This window comes from Pezoporus flaviventris, unplaced genomic scaffold, assembly GCF_033815535.1.
Source record: "Pezoporus flaviventris isolate CSIRO_AGI_PZ_B2104156 unplaced genomic scaffold, CSIRO_AGI_Pfla_v1 ptg000007l, whole genome shotgun sequence".
NCBI lineage: Eukaryota > Metazoa > Chordata > Aves > Psittaciformes > Psittacidae > Pezoporus > Pezoporus flaviventris.
The window spans coordinates 27,068,595-27,089,223 of record NW_026892555.1 but is presented as its reverse complement, the minus strand read 5'-3'; the positions used below and the strand labels follow the sequence as shown (position 1 = coordinate 27,089,223).

General features: G+C 43.2%; 2 protein-coding genes across 4 annotated transcripts; one reads left to right on the top strand and one right to left on the bottom strand.

Moving 5' to 3' along the window:
* Window positions 1–389: 389 nt before the first annotated feature.
* E2F5 (E2F transcription factor 5) lies at window positions 390–15,883 on the top strand. 3 transcript variants are annotated; one of them, XM_061448192.1, is made up of 9 exons: window positions 392–635; window positions 6,521–6,630; window positions 7,864–8,027; window positions 9,258–9,299; window positions 10,732–10,796; window positions 12,160–12,427; window positions 13,145–13,345; window positions 13,796–13,837; window positions 15,157–15,883. In XM_061448192.1, exons 1-9 carry the CDS (start codon window positions 507–509, stop codon window positions 15,264–15,266), a joined length of 1,131 nt encoding a protein of 376 aa, XP_061304176.1. In that variant the 5' UTR covers window positions 392–506; the 3' UTR covers window positions 15,267–15,883. The 3 variants fall into 3 exon arrangements, with proteins under 3 accessions (XP_061304177.1, XP_061304178.1, XP_061304176.1); XM_061448193.1 differs by lacking the exon at window positions 13,145–13,345 and having other exon boundaries at window positions 390–635; XM_061448194.1 differs by lacking the exons at window positions 13,145–13,345; window positions 13,796–13,837; window positions 15,157–15,883 and adding an exon at window positions 12,667–13,130 and having other exon boundaries at window positions 390–635.
* RBIS (ribosomal biogenesis factor) lies at window positions 15,842–19,910 on the bottom strand. Its single transcript, XM_061448195.1, has 3 exons — window positions 19,738–19,910; window positions 17,353–17,469; window positions 15,842–16,008 (listed from the first exon to the last, which is right to left on the bottom strand). The coding sequence occupies exons 1-3, from the start codon at window positions 19,864–19,866 to the stop codon at window positions 15,940–15,942; spliced, it is 315 nt and encodes a 104-aa protein (XP_061304179.1). The 5' UTR covers window positions 19,867–19,910; the 3' UTR covers window positions 15,842–15,939.
* Window positions 19,911–20,629: the final 719 nt, after the last annotated feature.

Below are 20,629 nucleotides of genomic sequence, written 5' to 3'. Positions count from 1 at the left end.
GTCCCTTCACTCTATGCTCTGCTGCCACCTGCGATGGGGCATCTAAGGGGTCTTTTCCCTCACCAGCCCACCACCACCTGGCCTCTGGAGATGCGAGAACATAGTTTATAAAGAATCTAAATGGGCTTCTATCAAAAGCAAACGGTGGAGTGACGAAGAGCTGCCGTGCAGGGCAGAGGCAGGCCTGAGGGGCACCAGGGCCCTGCCCGGCTCTCCCGGTTGGCGGCCGCGGGCAGGACAGCGCCTGGCTCCTGGGAGGACGGGCCTTGAAGCTGACCCTCCCTGCCCCGCGGCCGCAGCCCCGAGGGGCGGGCACAGCCCTTTCCCCTCCGGCAGCCCCTAGCAGCCTGCGGCCGAAACATGCCGGTGTCCAGGCAACAGCGGCGCCGTCACTTCCTGCGGCACCGCCCCTCCCGCCGCAGCCGTCGGGCCGCGGCTCCGTTCCGGGCTCGGGCCGTTACAGCGGTCCGGACACGTGGCGCTGCGGTGCGGCCCCGCAGGGCGGCATGGCCGCGGCGGCCGAAGCGGCGGGCGGTGGCAGCAGCAGCCGCCACGAGAAGAGCCTGGGGCTGCTGACCACCAAGTTCGTGTCGCTGCTGCAGGAGGCCAAGGACGGCGTGCTGGACCTCAAAGCGGTGCGAGGGCGGGGCTGGACGGCGCGGGGCCTGCCAGCGGCGGGGGAACGGTGCACGGCCCCGCCGCGCTGCGGGACGGCGGCGCAGTGGCGGGGCGCCCGAGTTGGGCCGGGCCGGGCTAAACCCAAGCCCAGCCGGGCCGGCCCTGCCCCCGGCGCCTGATCTCTCCTTCCTCTCCTCCCTGGGGTGGTGGGGGTGCCCGGTGATGGGTGACAGCTGCCGCCGTAGGCTAAAACAGGCGTTCCGCCTCTTTTAAAGAGGGTGAAATGGTTACCGTGCATAAAATGTAGCTCGCTGGTTTATTGTTTAATTTATTTTGTACTAACCTGCGTTGCTGTCTTCACTGACTCAGTGTATGGGCCTTTATTTAAGCCTGTTTCTTGTCAGTCCCCCTCGATATCCTTTTAGCAAGGAAGAACAATGTTGAAAACCAGGCCATCCCCTTTTTTAGTACTTTTAAAATCTATATAAAGCAGATATATATAAAAGATGCATAATTGGCGGGGTGGGTGGCAAATCGTCATCACTCACTTCTGCAGGCGGCCGCCTCTGAGGCGTGAAGGGTTGAGCAGCAGGAGGACTTCCCCGGTGAAATCCTGGGACAACCGCAATCCTGTGCCAGTGATGGAGAGGCTGGGGCTTTGCTCAGGCCCCCGGGGCTGTCGGGGCATGCAGCGCGTCGAGGTGAAAGTGTATTTTGGCTGGTTTAGGCCTACATAGAACTGTGAGGGGTAAGCAAGGTGAAATAAGAGGCTGCTTTGGCACTTTGGCTGCTTGAAGTCGTTTGTGGAAAACTGGCCTTATTTGTTGATTGTTCTCAGTGGCTCCATGGAGGTGAATGGTGTTCTCTGGGCTTTTCTGTGCATCCCTGTGGAGAGAGCAAGCTGTTCGGTGATGCTGTTGTGGCTAGTGAAACTTCAGGGTGCACTGGGAAGGACGCTGATAAGTTTTATATTCCTCATCTATTTATGCTGTGGTGTGGGCAGGTAGATTAACTTATTGGTATTTAACTGCCTCTTTCTTTAGTAAAACAGAGCTAAGCTGCCCACATCTCAGGGACTGTTGTGCAGCTTGCTTCTGCTTGCTGCGAGCTGTTCCAGGTCAGTTTGAGAAGCAAACTGTACTCAATTTGTAGGACATCAGGTCAAAAAGCTTAGCCTAAAAAGCTAAAAAAATGGATTTGAACAATGGAGTTGGGCTGTGTAGAGACGTAGGATGACATTTCCCATTTCCTTTTGTGAGGAAGGAATACCCCTAGAGGAAATGGGAAGGTTGGTAGAGTGAGCATTTCAACAAGCCATAGACATTTCTGCTCAAGACCTATTGGAGACTAGTTTCTGATGCACAGGATACTGTTTGTTAGAAGTAAATACTAACTGAAGTGCAGAAATCGCTTGCAGTTTCATAAACTGTGAGTCAGAATGTACATTTCTGTAGCCAGTATTTCTCATGAATAAGCTGTGTATCTAAGGAAAAATAAAAGCCAACATTCAGGGGAACCGAAGAACAGGACGGTCTTGAAATGGGGCAGTGTTCCAAGAAATGCTTTATGCAGTGAATGTCTTCAGATGTCTCTCTACAGACAGGTATTGTGCTGCTGATGCATATTTCTGCAGCAAAACCAGCAGGGCACTATGAAGGAAATACAAGCTGGAAACATTAAGTGTACTTCTAGCATTGTGATTTAGCAGTTGAGAATGAAATGCTGTTCTGTAGAACATTTCCTGGACAACTTTGGGTACATCTATAATTACAGTTCTGTAAGAGAATACTTTTGGGCGCATATGCTGAGTCACTGTGAAGAAGTGATGTATCCTATACATGGGAGCTGTTCCTCGCTCTAGGTGCAGGGAGCCCTGCGAGTTCTGTGTGATGAATTTCTTTTGGAAATGTTTCAGTTCTGGACACTTCTCTGCTCACCTCTGACAAGTTGTGGGAGCGGGAGTGAGGATTTTCTTTACATTAAATTTTAACTCTACAGTGCTTACTTTAAAATGAAACAGCTATTCTCAAATCGTGGCACAACTGCCACTGGTAACCCTGTATAAAGAAATCTAGTTATGGAAATAAGCTTAAAACATTAAGGGATGATATAGAAGGGAAAGTAATCAAAGGTCCTATATGCAGCAACCCACAAATTGCAGGGAAGAGAGGAAAAAGAACAAGATGAGTGAATAAAGGATGTCACCTGAAATGATGCCCAAGACATTAGGTATTTTTTCAGTGGCATACAATTACTTCTGCCTTGATTTTGTGAGCAGACTTGTTTTTTAGCAGAATGCCATCCCTCCTGTCCTGATTGTGTTCCTGATGAACAGTGCAAAACATCAGGTACTCTGAAATCTACTTGTTTGCTAGTAACTTTAGAAATGCATTGATCAGGTGCAGATAACAACTGCCTTAGATTGCCCTATTCCACAGAAGGAGAAAAAACCCATCTATTACATGATATGTTCCCTTAACCTTAATGCACATAATGATACTCAATACTTTCACATACAGTTGCCAAGCATGCCTTTCAGTTTAAATCTTCCACCAAACTGTTGACAGTCCTGTTGGGGAGAAGAAGATGTCACCTACTATGGCACAGTCCAGAAAATGCAGGAGCTCCTTCCTTTGACACATGAAGAGCAAGCAGCCATTGCTGGCCCTTCTGCTTTGTTAAGCTTCTCCACAATGACTGCTGCGGTGCTCTAGCAAATTCCTCTGCTCTTCCAAGCAAATGCATTGAATGTGCAGCCAATGCTTCCTGCTGCCTTTTGTCAGCTCCCAGGGAGCAAAGAAATTGTTGTGTGAGAGTGCAACCAAACTCTCAGTTACCCTTTTTCTGGTTGGGTGTTTTATTTCTGGGCAGGGTTTTGTGTGTGTGCAGGCTTGCAGCTGAAACTGCTGACCAGTGTGTTTTCTGTATTCCAGAAGTTGCATGATGTACGTGCACACAGAACTGAAGCCCTGCACTTGGATGTTTTTCTTCCAGTTCTGAATCTGTCTGTGAGGTGCTTATAGTACTTGTCTTTCTTAGATACATACTTAATCAAAGGAGTGACTAGGGTGCAGCAGCTTTAGGTGGAAAAGATTTTATGAAGGAACTCCAAATACAAATGATTCAGAGGAAGGACTGTGGAAGCTACATCTAATCATATTAGCAGAGCCACTGTGGTAGATGTCCCTTTCTTATGCTGCTGGATCTGCTTCAGCCGTTTGACATAGGCTGAGAAACTGAGTTTTGAGAAGTGTTTCTGACAACAGATTTGCCTCTGGAGGCTGTTCTAATTATTGAAGTCATTAGTGTGTGGTTTGTGTGAAGGAACTGAATGCCTGAACTTAATTTCTAGCCATGTACCTACCAGGACGTGTTACACTGGACAGTGTCAAGAAGGAACTTTATTTTTTAAAATATCTGTGAAGCTCCCTATAAAATTTTGGGAAGGTAATTAATTAGGTTAAATGACCAACACCAAAAAGCTAGTGAATGTCTGGATTCAACTTCCCAGCTGGCCCCAGTTTGACTTCTTAGTTGGATTTCTTGTTTTAAGTAGTTGGATTATGCAGCTGTGATTGAATTATATACAAGGCTAGTCAAGCCAAATACATATGTAACTGTGGTGTTCATTTTCTCAGTCAGTAACCTGAGGTTCTGGAGCCTAGTTTGCAGCAATGGTGTATCTCCAGTGCTGCTGTTAGTGGGAGCTGTGCTTTGGGGATATGAAATGCAGCAGCATTTAGAGTATTGAGATTACTCCAGTGTTGAACTGTCTGAAGTTGAGCACTCAAAATTATTGACTTTTTTTTAAGAAGTCTTTAACTTTTGCATCATAGCTACAAATTTATGTACAGTGGTATCTTTTACTGCCAGCACAGTTTGAAAATACATTAAGGGTAGTAAAGCATTTACATATTGTACAGATGGACCTTTTGTAATATCTCAAGAGGTAATGCAGTCTATCTCCAGAGCAGTTTCTTCATCGTTCAGAATAAGCCCTAGGTCTGTATGTAAAGCAGTGAGAAAAAAAGCAGAAAGTTGAGTAGCAGCTGATTAATTGCGTGCTGTCTATTCCTTGTACTGAATAATGCAGACAGTTTGTAGGAATCATGCCTCTGAACACTGTGAGAGATAAGGGACGTTGATTAAACATTGCATAGGTAGCGTCAGTTTTGTCAATTCCTAGAATCTTGAAGGCTTCTCTTGCAGTTATCATAAGCATTATGTATGTATATGCATGCAGCAGAAATAGCAGGTTATGATAGCAGGCACATACCTGCTGATGCAAGTGACTGAAGAGCCCATTTCCTGGGAGAGAAGTAAAGTGTGTGCCTTATATGAATTTGTATTTGTTTTGTTCTGTTAGATAGGAAAAGATTTTAACAGGCTGCTACAGAAGACTGTACAAAAGCTAACTGTTGATAATGGTATCAGTAAAAACACAGTTTAGTAGGTACATCACTATCAAGGAGAAAAAGCAGAGTTTATACTTCACAGTTATGAGTTGGTTATTTTTTTTTTAAATATTCTTTCTTCTTTAATTTTTGCATTTTAATTTTACTTCACTAGCAAAAATGAAAAATAAGAACTACCAAGTTCTAGTAATTAACTTTCTCACAGGAAAATGTTACTTCTTTGGGAGATTAGCGAGTTTGTTTATAGTTCAGAAAATACTGTAAAAGGAGTTATGTAGACTTTGCTATAAAATGGATTTGGTTTTCCTTCCTAGTTGTGATTGTCTAAGGTTGTACTCTTCATATAATTTACTTTATTAAAAGTATTAATTCAATAGATTGTTAAGACAAACTGAAATAAATCATTATGTGCCTATAGTGGAAATTAGTTGGCTTTACTCACTAGTTCACATTTGGGATGCAGAAGTCTTTGCCAGCTATCCTTCTCTTCTTGTTTTTATTTTAATCTGTTTAATACATATAATCCCTTGTAATCACTGAATCTGAGTTTCTTGAGTAGGTACAGAATCAGACTCCTCTTTGCTTTTTTCTCTTTTTAGCTAATATTCTCTGAACTTGAGCTGCTTCACAGCATCAAAGAGCTGAGGGTGTGGAAGGCACAACTAGCTCAAATTTGCTTATTTTATCTTAGGTCTTTGCTTCAGGTACATAAAAGTCACCCTGGAGAGAATTACAGCATGAAACAGACTGTTTCCTCTGCTTAACACTCTGCTTTGCTTTCAGTGAAGAGCTCTGGCAGCATGCAGACACACAGCATAGTTAGCTGTAATGTAAAAGTCAGAGTGTGACATTGGCAAGCATCCCTGTGATCTGTACCAAGGTCCTGGTGGCTGTGAAACAGCTCTTGGCACTCAGTGTGACAGATAAGAGTAAGCCCATGTATGCTGTGAGGTGAATTTATGCAGTGAAATGTTAGAGGATGATGCTGGCTTGAAGTATTGCAGCCCTCCTTCAGCTGCCATATGAAACTACAGCCCTGTGGTTTCATATCCCAGAACAGTTTAATTGAAACAAAGGCTGCAGTACCTCCAGTGTCAGCAGAAGGGATGATAAACTCAATACGTTGGCTTCAGAGGTTTGCTTAACAGCAGGGTGCTGCTGTCAGCCTTCCCTACTCTATCCTAGCTTCCAAAAAGAGCAGTGCAGGCTCCTACGTGCAGTTGAATAACATGTGCTCTAAATGCCAGATACGGGTTTTGCAACACATATAAACTCTTCTCAGTGTCGAGGGTAGGCCGTCCAGCCTTCAAAGAGGTGACTCCTCTAGCGTGCTTTGTAACACTACACACAGAACTTCTGAATTCAAGATTGAGCTGTTGAACTGCACCTTCTCCTATCAGAATGACATTAGTGGGCATTTTTCCAAGGGAATGGCTTAACTGTTTTTTGCCCTCAGCATGCAAGTTGCTGATATTTGTTCTTGACAGGCTGCTGATACCCTTGCTGTGAGGCAGAAGAGAAGGATCTATGATATCACCAACGTTTTGGAGGGGATTGATCTCATTGAGAAGAAGTCAAAAAACAGCATTCAATGGAAGTAAGCCATGACAATCTTGCAAATTTTCACATGCTCAAGAGCCACAAAAATTGCTTTTTCTCCACTTACCCTAACTAGATATGACACTGTAAAATTAATGTTATGCTCATCAATCAGCAGTACATTTTAGGATTACAGCAAAGTTGCAAGTGAAAGTCTTCCCTTTAACTTGCATCTTCGATACATAAAATCAAGCTTAAAGCATACAAAAGAGAAACTTTCAGAAAAACTTGCAGTGCTGCTTTATAACTGGCACTTGTAATTGAGTAAATTTACTCTAGGTGAATCTGGGAGGGGTATTGGGACACACTGTCTCCACATACCCACCTTCCTGTAGCCCATGCCTATTTTTCTTTGGGTCATGGAATGTGAAAGCTTAAGCTAAGAGTTAAAGGGGAAGGAGAAATGGCCTGCAAGCCAGCTCCAATGCAGAGAAAGCCTACATTCCATGAGAAAATAAATTTCAGTTAAGGGAAATTCTAAATTTGACCAGATTTTTTTTCTGTTAAAGCACTGCTGCAAGGGTAAACACACATTTCCTTCTGTCCTGGGTTCAGCGGTAACAGTCATTTTTCTCCATCTTAGTACCTGGTGCAGTGCTGTGTTTTTGACTTTCAGTCTGGGAGCAACGGTGATAACACCAATGTTTTTAGTTGTTGCCAGTAATGTTTACTCCAACCAAGGACTTTCTTGGTCTCATGTTCTACCAGGGAGGAGGGGCACAGGAAGTGGGAGAAAGCAAAGACAGGACACCTGACCCAAACCAGCCAAAGGGGTATTCCATACCACAGCACGTCATGCCTAGTCTATAAACTGGGGGGGAGTTACCTGGAAGGTCCAGATTGCTGGTCGGGTCGGGCTGGGTGTCAGTCGGTGGGTGGTGAGCGGTTGTATTCTCTTCCCTTTTTATTTCCCTTATCATTATTATCATTGGTGGCAGCAGTAGTGGTTTGTGTTATACCTTAGTTACTGGATTGTTCTTATCTCAACCCGTGGGAGTTACATTCTTTTGATTCTCCTCCCAGTCCCTCTGGGAGCAGGGGGAGGAAGAAGGGGAGGGAGTGAGCGAGTGGCTGCGTGGTTCTGAGTTACCAGTTGAGCTTAAACCACGACACCTTCATATTGAATATTAGTGGATTTTCAAAATGTTGAAAGTAGTCTGAAAGAATTGCCTTTGCCTGTTTGGTTTAGATTTTTGACTTGTGGTTTCATGAACCCTTATACCTTTTTAAGAGGAGTAGGTGCTGGCTGCAACACAAAAGAAGTCATAGACAGGCTGAGGTATCTGGAAGCTGAAATTGAAGATCTAGAGCTAAAAGAAAAAGAATTGGATCAGCAGAAACTGTGGCTTCAGCAAAGTATCAAGAATGTCATGGATGATTCTACAAACAACCAGTATCCTTTTAAATTAATTCTCTGCATTGTGGAGCCTAAAGTTAAAGCAATAGTTAAAGTGTAGGTAATTGATAAGGTATCATGTAGTCCATTTTATCTAGAAGCCAGGAAAGGTAAATACATTTTTCAGGGTGTTATTCAAAAAGAAAGAAAAATCCAAATCTTATTTACATGACCTTTTAACTTCTGTGACTGTATGATTGGTAACCTGAATAAAATTTAGCACATACATACGTGTGTGTGTATATATATGTATATGGCAGTATTTTTTAAGTCCATAGCATAATCCCAGTGTTTTATTTAAAATTAATTGTATTGGGTTTTGGCATGTGAATTTATACTTTCATACCAGTGCTTTACATAACTTTTATTTGTGTTGCTTTCTTCTTGTGAAAAGATTACTCTATCAACCAAAGATAAAGTGAGTTGAAAAAGTCCTGAAGCTTGCTGGGTTTCAAACAAGAAAAAATTCTGCATGTCAGTACCCCATGAGCAGGGAGTTCCAGCTTCATTGCTTGTAACCATGTGTTTAGCTGTCTTGCAAGATACTGAATAAAATAGGCACCTGAGATTGGAAGCAGGAAAGTGCCCTTCTTAACTATAGCATAGTGAAGAGTGCTTAAAAATTATTTGAGTTGCTCTACAGAAACTGTTCCTGTAAAATGGATCTTGTAGAAGAAGAGGTGGAAGTTAGATGTTAGGAGAAACTTTCATTTGGGAGAGCTAGCACTGGAATTGACCCCCCAGGGAGGTGGTGGAATATCCATCTCTGGAGGTTTTCCGTAAGAGGGGAGGCAAATATCTGTTTGGAATGTCTTTAACAGTTGATCCTACCTTGAGGCAGGGAAATGAGATGGCAAATTCTCTCTCAAGTCCTTCTGGCAGTATTTTTGTGTAATTCTGGGAAGTCCTGTTATGTACTTGAATTCTGTAGTGTCAGAATTCACTGAGGTAAATGGTATTTTTCCAAACAAGATTTTACATGTTCTCCTTCTTATTTTTTTCTTTTTGTATTTTCTTCACAGATACTGATTTTTTTTTTCCCTTGAAAGGCAGAACTCTGTCATTTTTAACTAGCCATTCTGAAAGCAAAATATCATGTCTTGATTGCACCTCTGAGTAACAGCAGTAAGTTTATAGGTTAGGCTCAGCTTGGACAAATGTCTTTTAAGTAACGACAAATACTAGTTTTATGTAGCTTTAAAAAAAATGTTCCTTGACATAAATTATGTTCTCATATGTCACCCATGAAGATATCTGCAACTGCTTCAATGGTAAGTTGCTGCTGTTTCTTAAAATGAGGGCCTGACTTTCCTCCTGAAAACTAACTTGCTAATTAGCCTGCTTTTTCCCCTCAAGTACTGTGAATTTAGAAGTACTTAATAGTGATAAGTACTAAGCAGATGTCTCTCATGATGTTCATGACTAGCAAGTTCTAGCGTTTTCTAGTTGTAGTCACAGACTGTATGGAATGCAAGTTCATCTGGTTTTGGAGTACTGGTTTCAGAAGAATTTTCTGTATTCATGCTTCTCAGCAGCTTGTCTCAGGCCATTAATGGAGCCAGGGACAGGACATGCTGGTCCAGCACACCAGAAAGACGAGGCAGGTCCAAATGTCATAACATTTTCTGATGGCTGTTGTGGACAAAGGGAGCTCCTGATGATGCTATAGATGAATGCTATAAATGGAGCCACCTGAAGTTCAGTGATGGGGCATTGCTACTAAATGGAAAGGATTCCTTCTGAACAGGAAGTTTGAAGAAGTTGCCAAGAATTTCTAACAGAAGTTACTTGAAATCCTCTCTGGATCCTGGGGCACCCAGGGGAAGATTGCTGTTCAGCCTCCAGCTAGGCTCAGAACATCTCTTCTTTGTCACAGGGAAGAAGGGTTTGGTTTTGAATAGAAATGCAATATCAGACAACTACTGCAGAGTTTAGCAAAAATGAGCTGTTACTAAAACGAGTTAGTCATTACAAAATGTGGAGGCACTTAGTACACCAGCCACATAGTACTTCGTGTCTTAGGAAGCAGAGAAAGAAAAGTGTTATCCCAAGTTCTGGACAAAGGGGAAATGATGTGCAAGTAGGCGAGTGACCTGCAGTGTAAGGCAGGTTGTGCCAGTGTTGTTGATGTAATTGTGATCTACTGACTTTAACCACCATGTTTCAGTGTACATAGTAAGCCACAGATGAGTTTGGTAGCCAGCTGATACATTCCAGTTGTATGTGCTGCAGAAGCTGTGAGATTAGACACTTGGAAGTGCTGGCATCGAAGACAATCATTAATAACTTTTCTTCCTCCTATTAAATTTCTCTGTACTACCACTACTCTTCAAAGCCATGAAGTGAGCTGGACCAGAGAGTTGGTTTAGCTGAAGAAGGAGCTCATTAAATATTTTCACCTCACTTTGTATATACAACTAGGAGATCTGGGGACAGTAACAAACAGGTAAAGGAAGCAGTAAATATTGTACTGCTATGAGAAAAGATTCTTGCAACTATGGTTTAAGTACTAGAACTTTATGATTTATACTGTGCAAAGTACTTACATCTAACAGGGACTATGCAGCCCCCACCACAAGTTTATTTATGCTGTAATTATGCAGTATTACAAGTGGCCTTGTAATATCATTTGAGTGGATAGCATGCCAGACTTAAGGAAAATATGCACACTTAACCCTTTGTTAAACATTGCTATTTAACCAGGAGACACACTTCTAGCAATTCAAGCACCTTGTGGTACACAGTTAGAAGTACCTATACCCGAAATGGTATGTACTGGTTTCTTGTTTACCTAAGCGTTCCACAGGGACAGTGGAAAAGAAGAGCTACATGAGGCATAATTATCATGAATTGCCTTGAGAACTTTTTTAGCAGTGACTTTACGTGTCAGATTTCTCTGCTGTATTGTACTCTTAGGAAAAAGCCATTTAGATTTAGCAGCAGGTTTCGTTCGATTTGTTTAGTCTCATAGTACTAGACTGGATAAACTACAGTCTCACTTTAGCTTAAAGGCTTAAATGGGTGAGATTGGGAGGTCAGATTACTTACCTCTGTCCATCTTTACTTTTTTTTGTTGTATAATTGGGAGACAGCATTGTATGAGGCATGATAGCCACTATGCTTGTAGAAGGCTAAAATTCACCTGAGAAGTTTGACGAGCATTTTTAGTGAGGCTAAGTACAGTCTAGTGTGGTAAAATCGTCAAAAGCTAGAACAATTAAACTAATCAGTGATACTGTCTTGGTCTGTCTCTGCTGAAATCAGTTCAGGCAATGGTAAGGTTCTGTGTGGGACCAAAGTTATCAGCTCTGATGTTTTATCTTTAGGGGTTTTTTGGCTTTTTCTTGAGGACTAAACCAGCTGATCTTAGTCTCTGTCATCATATTCAAGCTGGATGTTTTTTGCTTTGGTTCTTTTCCAAGGCTCCCGTCCCACTTTTCTCATGCTCATTTTTCCTACAATGTATGTGCAGAAAAACAGTTTGCTGAATGAGCCACTGTGTAGTCGGTGGTCTCACTGAGGCTGTGCTAGAGGAAGCTAGTCCTAGCTGTGTTGCTTCAGTAACTTGCCCAAAAGAAAGCCTGGCAAATCAGTTAAGAAATTGTTTCTACTGACTTATGATCCTGTGTTCTCTCAGTCTGGGTGAGATAACCAGCTGTTTTAGCACGCTTGGTACTAACCAGCATCATTCTGAAGCTCCATTTAAAAGGAAGAAACATAAATGCACAGAAATCATTGTTCATCATTGCTGTTACTAGCAAGATGTAGCCTTGCTGTAAGTCTCATGTAAATACAATTCAGTATTTCATTAAGCACTTAATAGAATTTTATGTTTGTGTTCTCTGCAGCTGTGTTTTGTCAGGTAAATACATTACAGGACAGATAACATGTATTAGTTTTAAATACTTTTTTTTTTTTTCCTGAGCATGACTTGATAAGTCTGTGCCAATTCTGAGCTCTTCCTGCTGATGTAACTAAAAGAATATGTGTTTATGTTCTGTATCACTTTGAGAATTCTGTTCAAACATCTTCATGATTTTCTGTGGGAAGTAACTAGGCAGTTACTGTTATATTTTGTAAAGTTAAGAGTTCTCAAGGAATGGTAACTTTCACAATATACCACCATTACAGGGACAGAATGGACAGAAGAAATACCAGATCAATCTTAAAAGTAGTTCAGGACCTATCCATGTGCTGCTTATAAATAAAGAATCAAGCTTCTCCAAGCCCATGGTGTTTCCAGTTCCTCCACCTGATGACCTTGCACAGCCCTCATCACCACCTGCAGCAACAGCAACTCCGCTTAAACCTGCTGCAGCTCCTGAGAATCCATCAGAACAACATGACCTGAGCCAAGCACAAGAGTTACCAGAAACATCAGTTGTGGACACGCCATCAGGTGGGTCCACGGTTTTTCCTGCCTCACATAGGTGGTGGGAGGGGAGGGAACTGGAGGGGAAGAAGGAAAAGGTGCTAGATGAAAGAAAGATCAAGAATTTGCATAGCTTAGCAGCTGTCTGTTAAGAAACTACCCCAAGGGCTTACTAAGAGCTCTGAAGAGGTTACAGAGAAACCTCTTCCTCTTCTGTCTGGTGAAATAGATTCTTCCCTCGTAGCTTATCATCTTGTACCAAACAGGTTTTGAATGTGATCCAGTTAATTATTCTGAGGTGCTTCTCCAGAATGCAGTATGGAAGGAAATTGCCAGCCTCTGATGGAGAATATGATTTGAACATGTACCTTTTAATGAGGCAGATAATACAGGCACCAGTTCCAGCTTTTGTGCCACAAGGTCACTTCACTTCTTCCACATAGCCACAGTGAGAGACTGTCTGAATATCAGGTATATTTTTCATAATAATAGGAGGGTAATAGGAAAAGATTTAAGAAAATGCTGTCAGTGTCACAGCCTGCATTTCTGATAGGTCCTGATTAACCTTTATTTATTAACCTTCAATTAATAGTTAGTTAAACTATGCCTTTGATTTTGGAAGGGCGAGACTCCTCCTGCCTCATCCCAGACATTAGCCATGTTTGCCTCAAAAGACAAAGCCATGTGCAGGCGGTCTGTGTTCCCTTTTACCATAACAGATTCATAATGTGCCTGTCTTTGCAGACGGCAGCACAGAGCAGAACAGTGCAACCCCAGCAGCTCCTTACTCCAGCCTTCCAGAATCGGTGTTGTACTCCAGCCTTTCAGGCGATGTCACCCAAGCTACAGCTAGTTCAAACGACTACCAGGGCTTGCTGCCCCTGGATGTTAACTGTATTCTCAAGGCAAACTCATTCGACTTGGCAAAGATGGAGGAGCCCACAGGTAGGAAGCAGTAGTTCCTGTTCAAATATTTTTGTTAGTTTCCTAAGCCCTTCTTTGTGACCAAGTTACTAACCAGTTACACAGTGGAAATAACAGGCCCATTTATCTCCTAGTGAAGCCACTGAGCCAGCTCTGAGTATCAAACTCATTTTGAGCAAAATACCTTTCTCTGCTACCAAATAAGCTTCATGTTGTACACAGCTCTAGGGCTGTAAGCCATTTGTTTAAAGTGGCTACTATTGAAATGCAGCCTTCAAGGCAGGGTTTGTGAATACTGCCTAAGACATTCAGAAAATTGGGGAAAAAATGAGGGATACAAAGGTGAATACATTTTACATATTGCCACGGCTCCTACACAGCACATGAGCCATACTTGTACTTTGCAGTTCAGTGTTTTAATGCAGGGAATATGTATTGACTTCCATAAACACATACTTCTGTCCTTCACAGGGATTGGTGGGGATCTTATTGATGAACTCATGTCTTCTGACGGTAAGTATTTAGCATCTTCTCTAATAATCACAAGTAGCAGCATGGGTTTTGTGTGAAGAGCACTCTTAGTTGTTAAATCTGATGCCGAGTCAGTATGATACTACTTCTCTCCCCTATAAAGCCTCCTCTGTCTTTTGTCATTCTTTTCTTTGCTCCCCTTTCCTTTCCCTGCAACAGTGTTTTTTTTAACAAGCAAAATAGTTGGGTTTTAACAATCAAAATATGAAAGTCTTAATCCAGCAAGCACTTACATGCATGAGTAACCCACCAGGCATTAATTCAGGAACAAGGAAAAAACAAGCTGATGACTAGAGTGCTGCCATAAAAAAAATAGATCTGGTTTAATTCTCTTCTGCTTCAGGCTTCCTGCATGTGCTTTGAGTAAACATTTTGGAACATACTGACATGCATGCATGCAGATTGGTAGATGGCACCTTGGTGGCCATACGAGTGCAGAACTGAGCCACAGCTAGTGAGTTCATGTGTTCTCTGCCTCTCTGCTCCATCTCACTGAGGTGCCAGGCAAAGAGGTGAACTCGGCTGGTATTGTTCCTCTTGTCCTCTTCTCTGTAAGCAGCCTCTGCTTACCTGCCTTTCAAGCAGACAACCTCAGGGCTTATCCAGAAAGAACCATGTAATTATAAGATCTGAGGGGCAAAATGGGATTATGTGAATGTGCCAATATATGGCTGAAATGGAAATAGTCTTTGCTTTTAAAGCAGGTACAGCACGCCCAGCTCCTCTGCACTAGGTTAGTGCTCCCTGAGGTACAGCATGAGGGCTGGGCCTTCTCTTCTTGCATTCCCTCCCCAAAGATGTATTGAAGTCCATGCTTGAAATGCAGTGCATGGAAAAACTGCTAGTCTCCATTTATTTTTTTTGATTCCTGTAAAACAGGGATAATTGCAACTTCCTTACTTAAAATGATAAATACTTGAAGGCTGATATAGGCAATACTGTAAGAAGGTGAAGAAGTATAGATATGAATGATGGCTTTCAGGTGGAAGTTTCAAAACCTACTCAGGAACTCCTTTGCTGCAGAAGGAGAAATTAAGTCCTCATTCCACAGGTATCACTCCATTCCAGGAAATTCACTTAAAATACTAAGCAAAACGTGTAGACATGTCACTGACCTAGTCTGAATGAAGGCAGTAGAGGTATTCATGGTATGTGTCTTAGCATGCTTGTCAGATTATCAAGACTATTTTAATTATTAAGACTAACCCTGATACTGGTGATGACAAACATACTGAATTATGAGATAGGGCTGATTTTCCAAAGGTGTTTTTAACTTAAACTAAACTATTCCTGCTTTACAGTTTTTCCTCTCTTACGACTCTCTCCTACTCCCGGAGATGACTACAACTTTAACCTGGATGATAATGAAGGAGTCTGTGATCTCTTTGATGTGCAGATACTAAATTATTAGATATTGTGTCAACCAGACTACTTATCTACCTCTAACTATAACATTCTAGACTTCTTCATAACCTAAGTATTTGAATAATGAATGTATAACTTCTTAGTTCACTGACTCTGGGAGTTTATTTCCTTTTGCTTCCTTTAACTACTTCACAAAACAAATTTAACAATGAGGAAAAAGGGGCTTTTATCAAAAATTCTGGCACATTTTTTCACCTGTGTGTCCTCTGTGTAATCCAGTTATTTGGAGTTTTCTTTAGTAAGAAAAGTGAACATGTTCTATAGTCTTCTGAGCATTTTTCAAAAATGATTAGGCTTCTTGCTCACAGTTAACAGCATTTTCTTTGAAGCTTTACTGCCTAGAAGCTTTCTGTATTTTAACTTTTCAAACAATTTTGAAGCTTTCACTGCCAAGCTGAAAAGGACATCACCTCAAGTTATGCTAAATTGTTTCAGTGAACCAATTTTGTGAAGTGCCTTCTGTTTTAGCACTTTAAGTTTCTCACACTGACTTCTGACATTCCTCTTTCCTAGATGATAGGAAAGGTCTGTTTGTAGTTTGTATTAAAAGTGTGCCAATACTTGTATATTAACAAGATTTTTTAATAAAATTGTACAAACAAAGCCTACTGGTATTTCTTATCTTCATTTCTTGCAATCCCTTCTTTGTTCGTTATGCATCACAACTGAGATAATAAGCTTGTGGCAGCATCCACGTTTACTGGTTCCTTTTCCACAATTGCGGAAACCTGAAAAAAAAAAAAAGTTTGGGTTTAAAGTACAAAGCAATTTACACCGTTTGGGGAAAAAATGCCACTAATACCTGTTGTCTAGAAGATTAGTCTGTCTTTATGGGTTTAATTTAGGCTAGTATTGCAGTCATAATTCAATAATTTGGAGGAAACCAGGATTCACTACACTTGACAGAGCAGCAGCCAGTACTTTATGCTGCAGGAGAAAGACAAAGCATTATGCCAGTAAGGGCCAAATGGAAACAGGCTCAGCTTTTAGTTCTGAAGTGCTCTTGACAACACTCTTGCAACTTTGGAAGAAATACTATTACAGCCCAAGCGATCAAATTGAGTGTTAGGTCACGGTCAGCCCTACAGGCGCAGGAGCAATGGTGTAGTCTGAATTCCTGCCTGCATGCAGCAACAAGTGAGCAGGGACAGGGCTGGTGGCACCAACTGCCTTGAAACACTTGCTTGGCCTCATCTGTGCTGGCAGCACTGTCACCTATATTTACTTTTACTCAGCCTCTCCTTAAGGTATCTGACACTAGTTTTGTCGCTCCCAGCCATATAGAAACTTGATCACCCCAGGCACAGTAAATAATACTCAACTCATGTCTACTTCTCACAACAGCTGGGGTGGATTCATCTGTACCTCATCCTGGCCCATTGCTTCCTCTCTCCCCCAACCCGGACCATCAGACTCACATACAGAGGAGTTTGTCAGCAGAACTTAAGTTCTGTGAATTACTTCTTGCACAAGACTGCACATAGCCCTGTTTAAGGGACTAGATGAAGACAAGTGAAACACTGTCTTGAACCCTAAGTGCCGCAGGCAAGAGCTTGTCAGGGTTTAAGCCCAGCCAGTAACTCAGAACCACGCAGAAATGCCTCTTTCAGGTGTTGCTACTTCTGATGATGGAATATGAAGGCTTAGGAATTGGGAACAGAGAGAGGCAGAGCTGGTTCAGAGCACTGTCAGGTGCTTCAGGTAGGGAATGACAAGGTTTATCCTTACTTTCTCTGTCTAGTCATGTTGCAAAGTAAGTCTCAGAACAAGGTGCTGGAGCTGAAGTTAACTTAAAAAAAAAAATAAAAAAAACCATAATTTAAAAATATGGTTTTGGAGCCGTGCTCCAGCTTGGCTACCCACCCTTTTCTCTCTTTACTTTGGTATTTATAAAGCACTTGAAAATGCTAATGAGATTTCAAAATTACCACACCACTGAAATTAATAAAACTGAGTTTATAGTTTTAAAGCAACTGCATGAATTGCCTACAGTCTTAAGAGCCAGGATATAGTGCTTTGAATATATACATTCCTTTCATTTCCTTCCTCAGATTTTTACAAAGGGAAATTACCTGATGACTCTTCTCAGGTTCTGCTGCTGTGCCTTTTGGTATCTGCTGTATTTCTTTCTGGACTTCCGCAAATGCTTTATTTATTGTGTTAACTTTCTCAGCATTCTTAATGTTTATCTGGGAAGAAAAAAAAAACCCACATTGGTATTTTTAACAAGAATTCCACTGACATGTGAAACTGCATCATTTTTATACAACTATTACACAGCAAGTCTTATATGTGTATCTTCCAAATTTACTTTTTAGTAGGCTTTTCTGTTACGCAATTATATCATCCAGTCATGTGCTACTAACGTTCTAATAAGCTGAAAATTATGAAAGCAGTCAAACTTTTTCTATTGGAAATGGAGCCCACAGTGATCCAGAAACAGAACATAGAGAAAACAAAGGCCACAGTGTAGACAGGCCCTGTGACGCCATCCTTGGCTCCTCTTAGCTGGACTGGAGTTCCAGGAAAGGTTCCTTCCTTCATTCGTGTGGTGCACTGACCCTGGCTGGATGCCAGATGCCCACCAAAGCCACGCTATCACTCCCCTCCTCAGCTGGACATGAGAGAACATATAATGAAAGGCTCATGGGTCAAGATAAGGATAGGGAGAGATCACTCACCAGTTACCTTCACAGGCAAAACAGACTCGATTTGGGGAAAAAGTAAGTCTATTTATTAAATTTATTACATTTCAAATGTTCTAGAAGCACACTCATACATCTTCAGGCAACCCCATATTTCGGGATACTACTGCTGTTCCACAGGCTACGCCTGTAATTCACCTCTCAGCAATTTACACAGAAGCAAACTGTGAATGGTGACACATATTCATTTTGCTTTCAAAGCTTTTGTAATTTCAGAGCACGTATTCCATTCCACTAATTCCATTTATTCTGAGTCATCAAGAGAACCAGTGGTAAGAAAGCAGTGGCAAGAGGCTGATAAAGCCTGCTCAGGTTAGCACTTCAATTCATAATTGAACCCAAGAAATACAGACTCAGTTTCTAGCTCAGACCAGTGGATGGGACTGTGGGCAACATGATTTACAAAGATCTCAGCTTGCCCATCAGGGCTTGCTACCGTTTTCCAGCTTCACAGAGGTGCTGGAACAATCCAGTCAGTTTTAATACCTGACAGTGGCAGGACCCCTTCACAGAAAGAGGCTCTATAGCTAGCATGTGTGTATCAAAAGTTGTCTGAGCTTTTATCTATTAAAGAAGAAACCTATTATAACAATTTTTTCTGAACATCTTCCTATACCGGTTAATGGCAAGTAAATCCCCAAAGGCTTAATGAATTAAAGAATACAGCTTCAAACATACAGAATAAAATTTTACTCCTAATAAGCTGAGTTTTCATGAATATGTTTTTTAAACCTGTTTCTCCCTTTATTATACAGAACCCTCTAGACTAAGTGGGGATGTGATGCCATCAACATGAAATTGTTTACTTCCAAAGTTTGTTACGTTCCAGTCCATCTACCACATGAATTTGTCAAGAGGCTTTAGCTTGCAGGAGAAAATCTGAAAGGGTGTTTTTTTTAGAGTTCTTGTTTAACTTGGTTTGCCCAACACACTGCCACTAAATCTAATGGGAACAATAAGCCACTAAGTTTCCACTTATATTATCACATGCCTTTCCAGAAACACCAGCTGAACTCTCAGCAGATTACACAGCCCTGGCTGGAGGCATTTTCTGAGAAGCAGATGCTGTATAATGACTTACTGGCTACCAAGAGGAAAATTCTTGCTTAGATCATCCCCCATCCCTTTTCCCCTGCATTGCTCCCAGCCACACGGCCCACTCATTCCTGTTTATTCCTCTCCGTAATAAAAAATTACAGAGTATTATTTTTGCATGCTTTAGCTTTAGAAAGGAGCAGGAAGGCCTTGCCTTAGCTGTATCTGTGCCTGGTGGTTTGGGTCAAGCCATTTTGGTGATGCGTGCCCTGAATTAAATCATCAGTGACGGTGCAAGTAAACATAACCTCACTGAACTACTGACGTTGTCTTTAGCATCCCACTCCCTGAGGCACACCGAGGTGCTAACGGGTACTTTATAAATGACACCCCCCCAAGGAGAACAGCTTTAAGTCTCCTGTGGCAGAAGCTTGCAGGACATGAGTCAAATGAACTGCGCTCCTCTGAAGACTAGATGATCTTAAAGGTGCTTTCCAAAGCTTACCATTCCATGATTCTATGACAGCATCCACAAATAAACCCCACTTTCGGGTGGAAACGGTGTACTCCGCCACTCTGTGGCCCAGAGGAGCTCTGTCCATGAACCACCTCAGTCAGCCACGAGAGCTCCGCAGGACAGGCCCCAGAGGAGGAAGGGCCGCACCCGCCCGGCCCGACCCGGCGGGAGCCCCGCGGCAAACCCCCTGCGCGGCTCACCTGCTTCAGCCCGGAGGTGACGGGCCGCGCCCTGCCCTTGCCTTTGCCCTTGGCCTTGGCGGCGGCGGCGCTACGAGCGATGCGGAACACGTTTGCTGCCTTGGCCGCCCGCGATCGGCTCTTCCCCATAGCGGAGGCACCGCGAGGGCGGACGGACGGTGACGTCACTCCCGCGCGCCAGGGAAGCCTCGAATCCCACGCCCCTCACCCCCGCCTCCGCAGCGCCGTCATTGCGCGGCAATCCCGCGCGGAGCCGCCAGGTGGCGCTGCGCCACCCCGGTCCCACCCTGCTGTGCCTCTGACCCACGGCTGCGGCGCGTCCCCGTCTCCGTTCTCTCCCTGTTCCGTCCCGTGCGCTCCCCGCGCTCCACGTGTGTTCCCCCGTTGCCCCGCCGGTCCTCGCCCCTGTGACTGCTGCCCGCCGAGCTACACCCGCGATCCCAAAGTAGTGCCTTAAGGTCCCCGAGCGCGAGGTTTAAAAAGAAATAGTAAAAAATTCGGGTGGGTTGTGGGAAACCTTCTGTCTTACGGGTCCCGTCTGCAAAACGTGAACCTTCCTACGGTTAATTCCAAATTGAACTGGCTTCGCTGCCCTCGGGGTAAGGCGGGAGGTGAGCTCAGGGGCTGCCTGGCAGCTGTGCGCGCTTTGCTATACTCTTGGGTCTGGGGTGTGACCCCAGAAACAGGCACTGATGTCCCCGTCTCTCTCCGACGCACAACTCGAGGCAGTGGCGGAGGAGCAGCACTTCTCTATTGAAGCGGTATCCCCCTGCCCGCTTAGACGGCACAGCGCTACGCTGAGGGGCGGCGAAGTGCCTGAGGCGAGAGCCGGCGCGGTGGAGCCAGGGGGCCCGGGGCTGGGGCCGGGGCCGGGGCCGGGCTAGGCGGGCGC

Excerpts from the sequence above, each read along its gene's own strand:
- E2F5 (XM_061448192.1), top strand. The coding sequence starts at position 507 with ATGGCCGCGGCGGCCGAAGCGGCGGGCGGTGGCAGCAGCAGCCGCCAC. Across the intron at positions 8,028-9,257 it reads TGATTCTACAAACAACCAGT|TCTCATATGTCACCCATGAA; the intron begins ATCCTTTTAAAT and ends CATAAATTATGT. Across the intron at positions 12,428-13,144 it reads AGTTGTGGACACGCCATCAG|ACGGCAGCACAGAGCAGAAC; the intron begins GTGGGTCCACGG and ends CTGTCTTTGCAG.
- RBIS (XM_061448195.1), bottom strand. The coding sequence starts at position 19,866 with ATGGGGAAGAGCCGATCGCGGGCGGCCAAGGCAGCAAACGTGTTCCGC. Across the intron at positions 17,470-19,737 it reads TCACCTCCGGGCTGAAGCAG|ATAAACATTAAGAATGCTGA; the intron begins GTGAGCCGCGCA and ends TTTTCTTCCCAG. Across the intron at positions 16,009-17,352 it reads AACCTGAGAAGAGTCATCAG|GTTTCCGCAATTGTGGAAAA; the intron begins GTAATTTCCCTT and ends TTTTTTTTTCAG.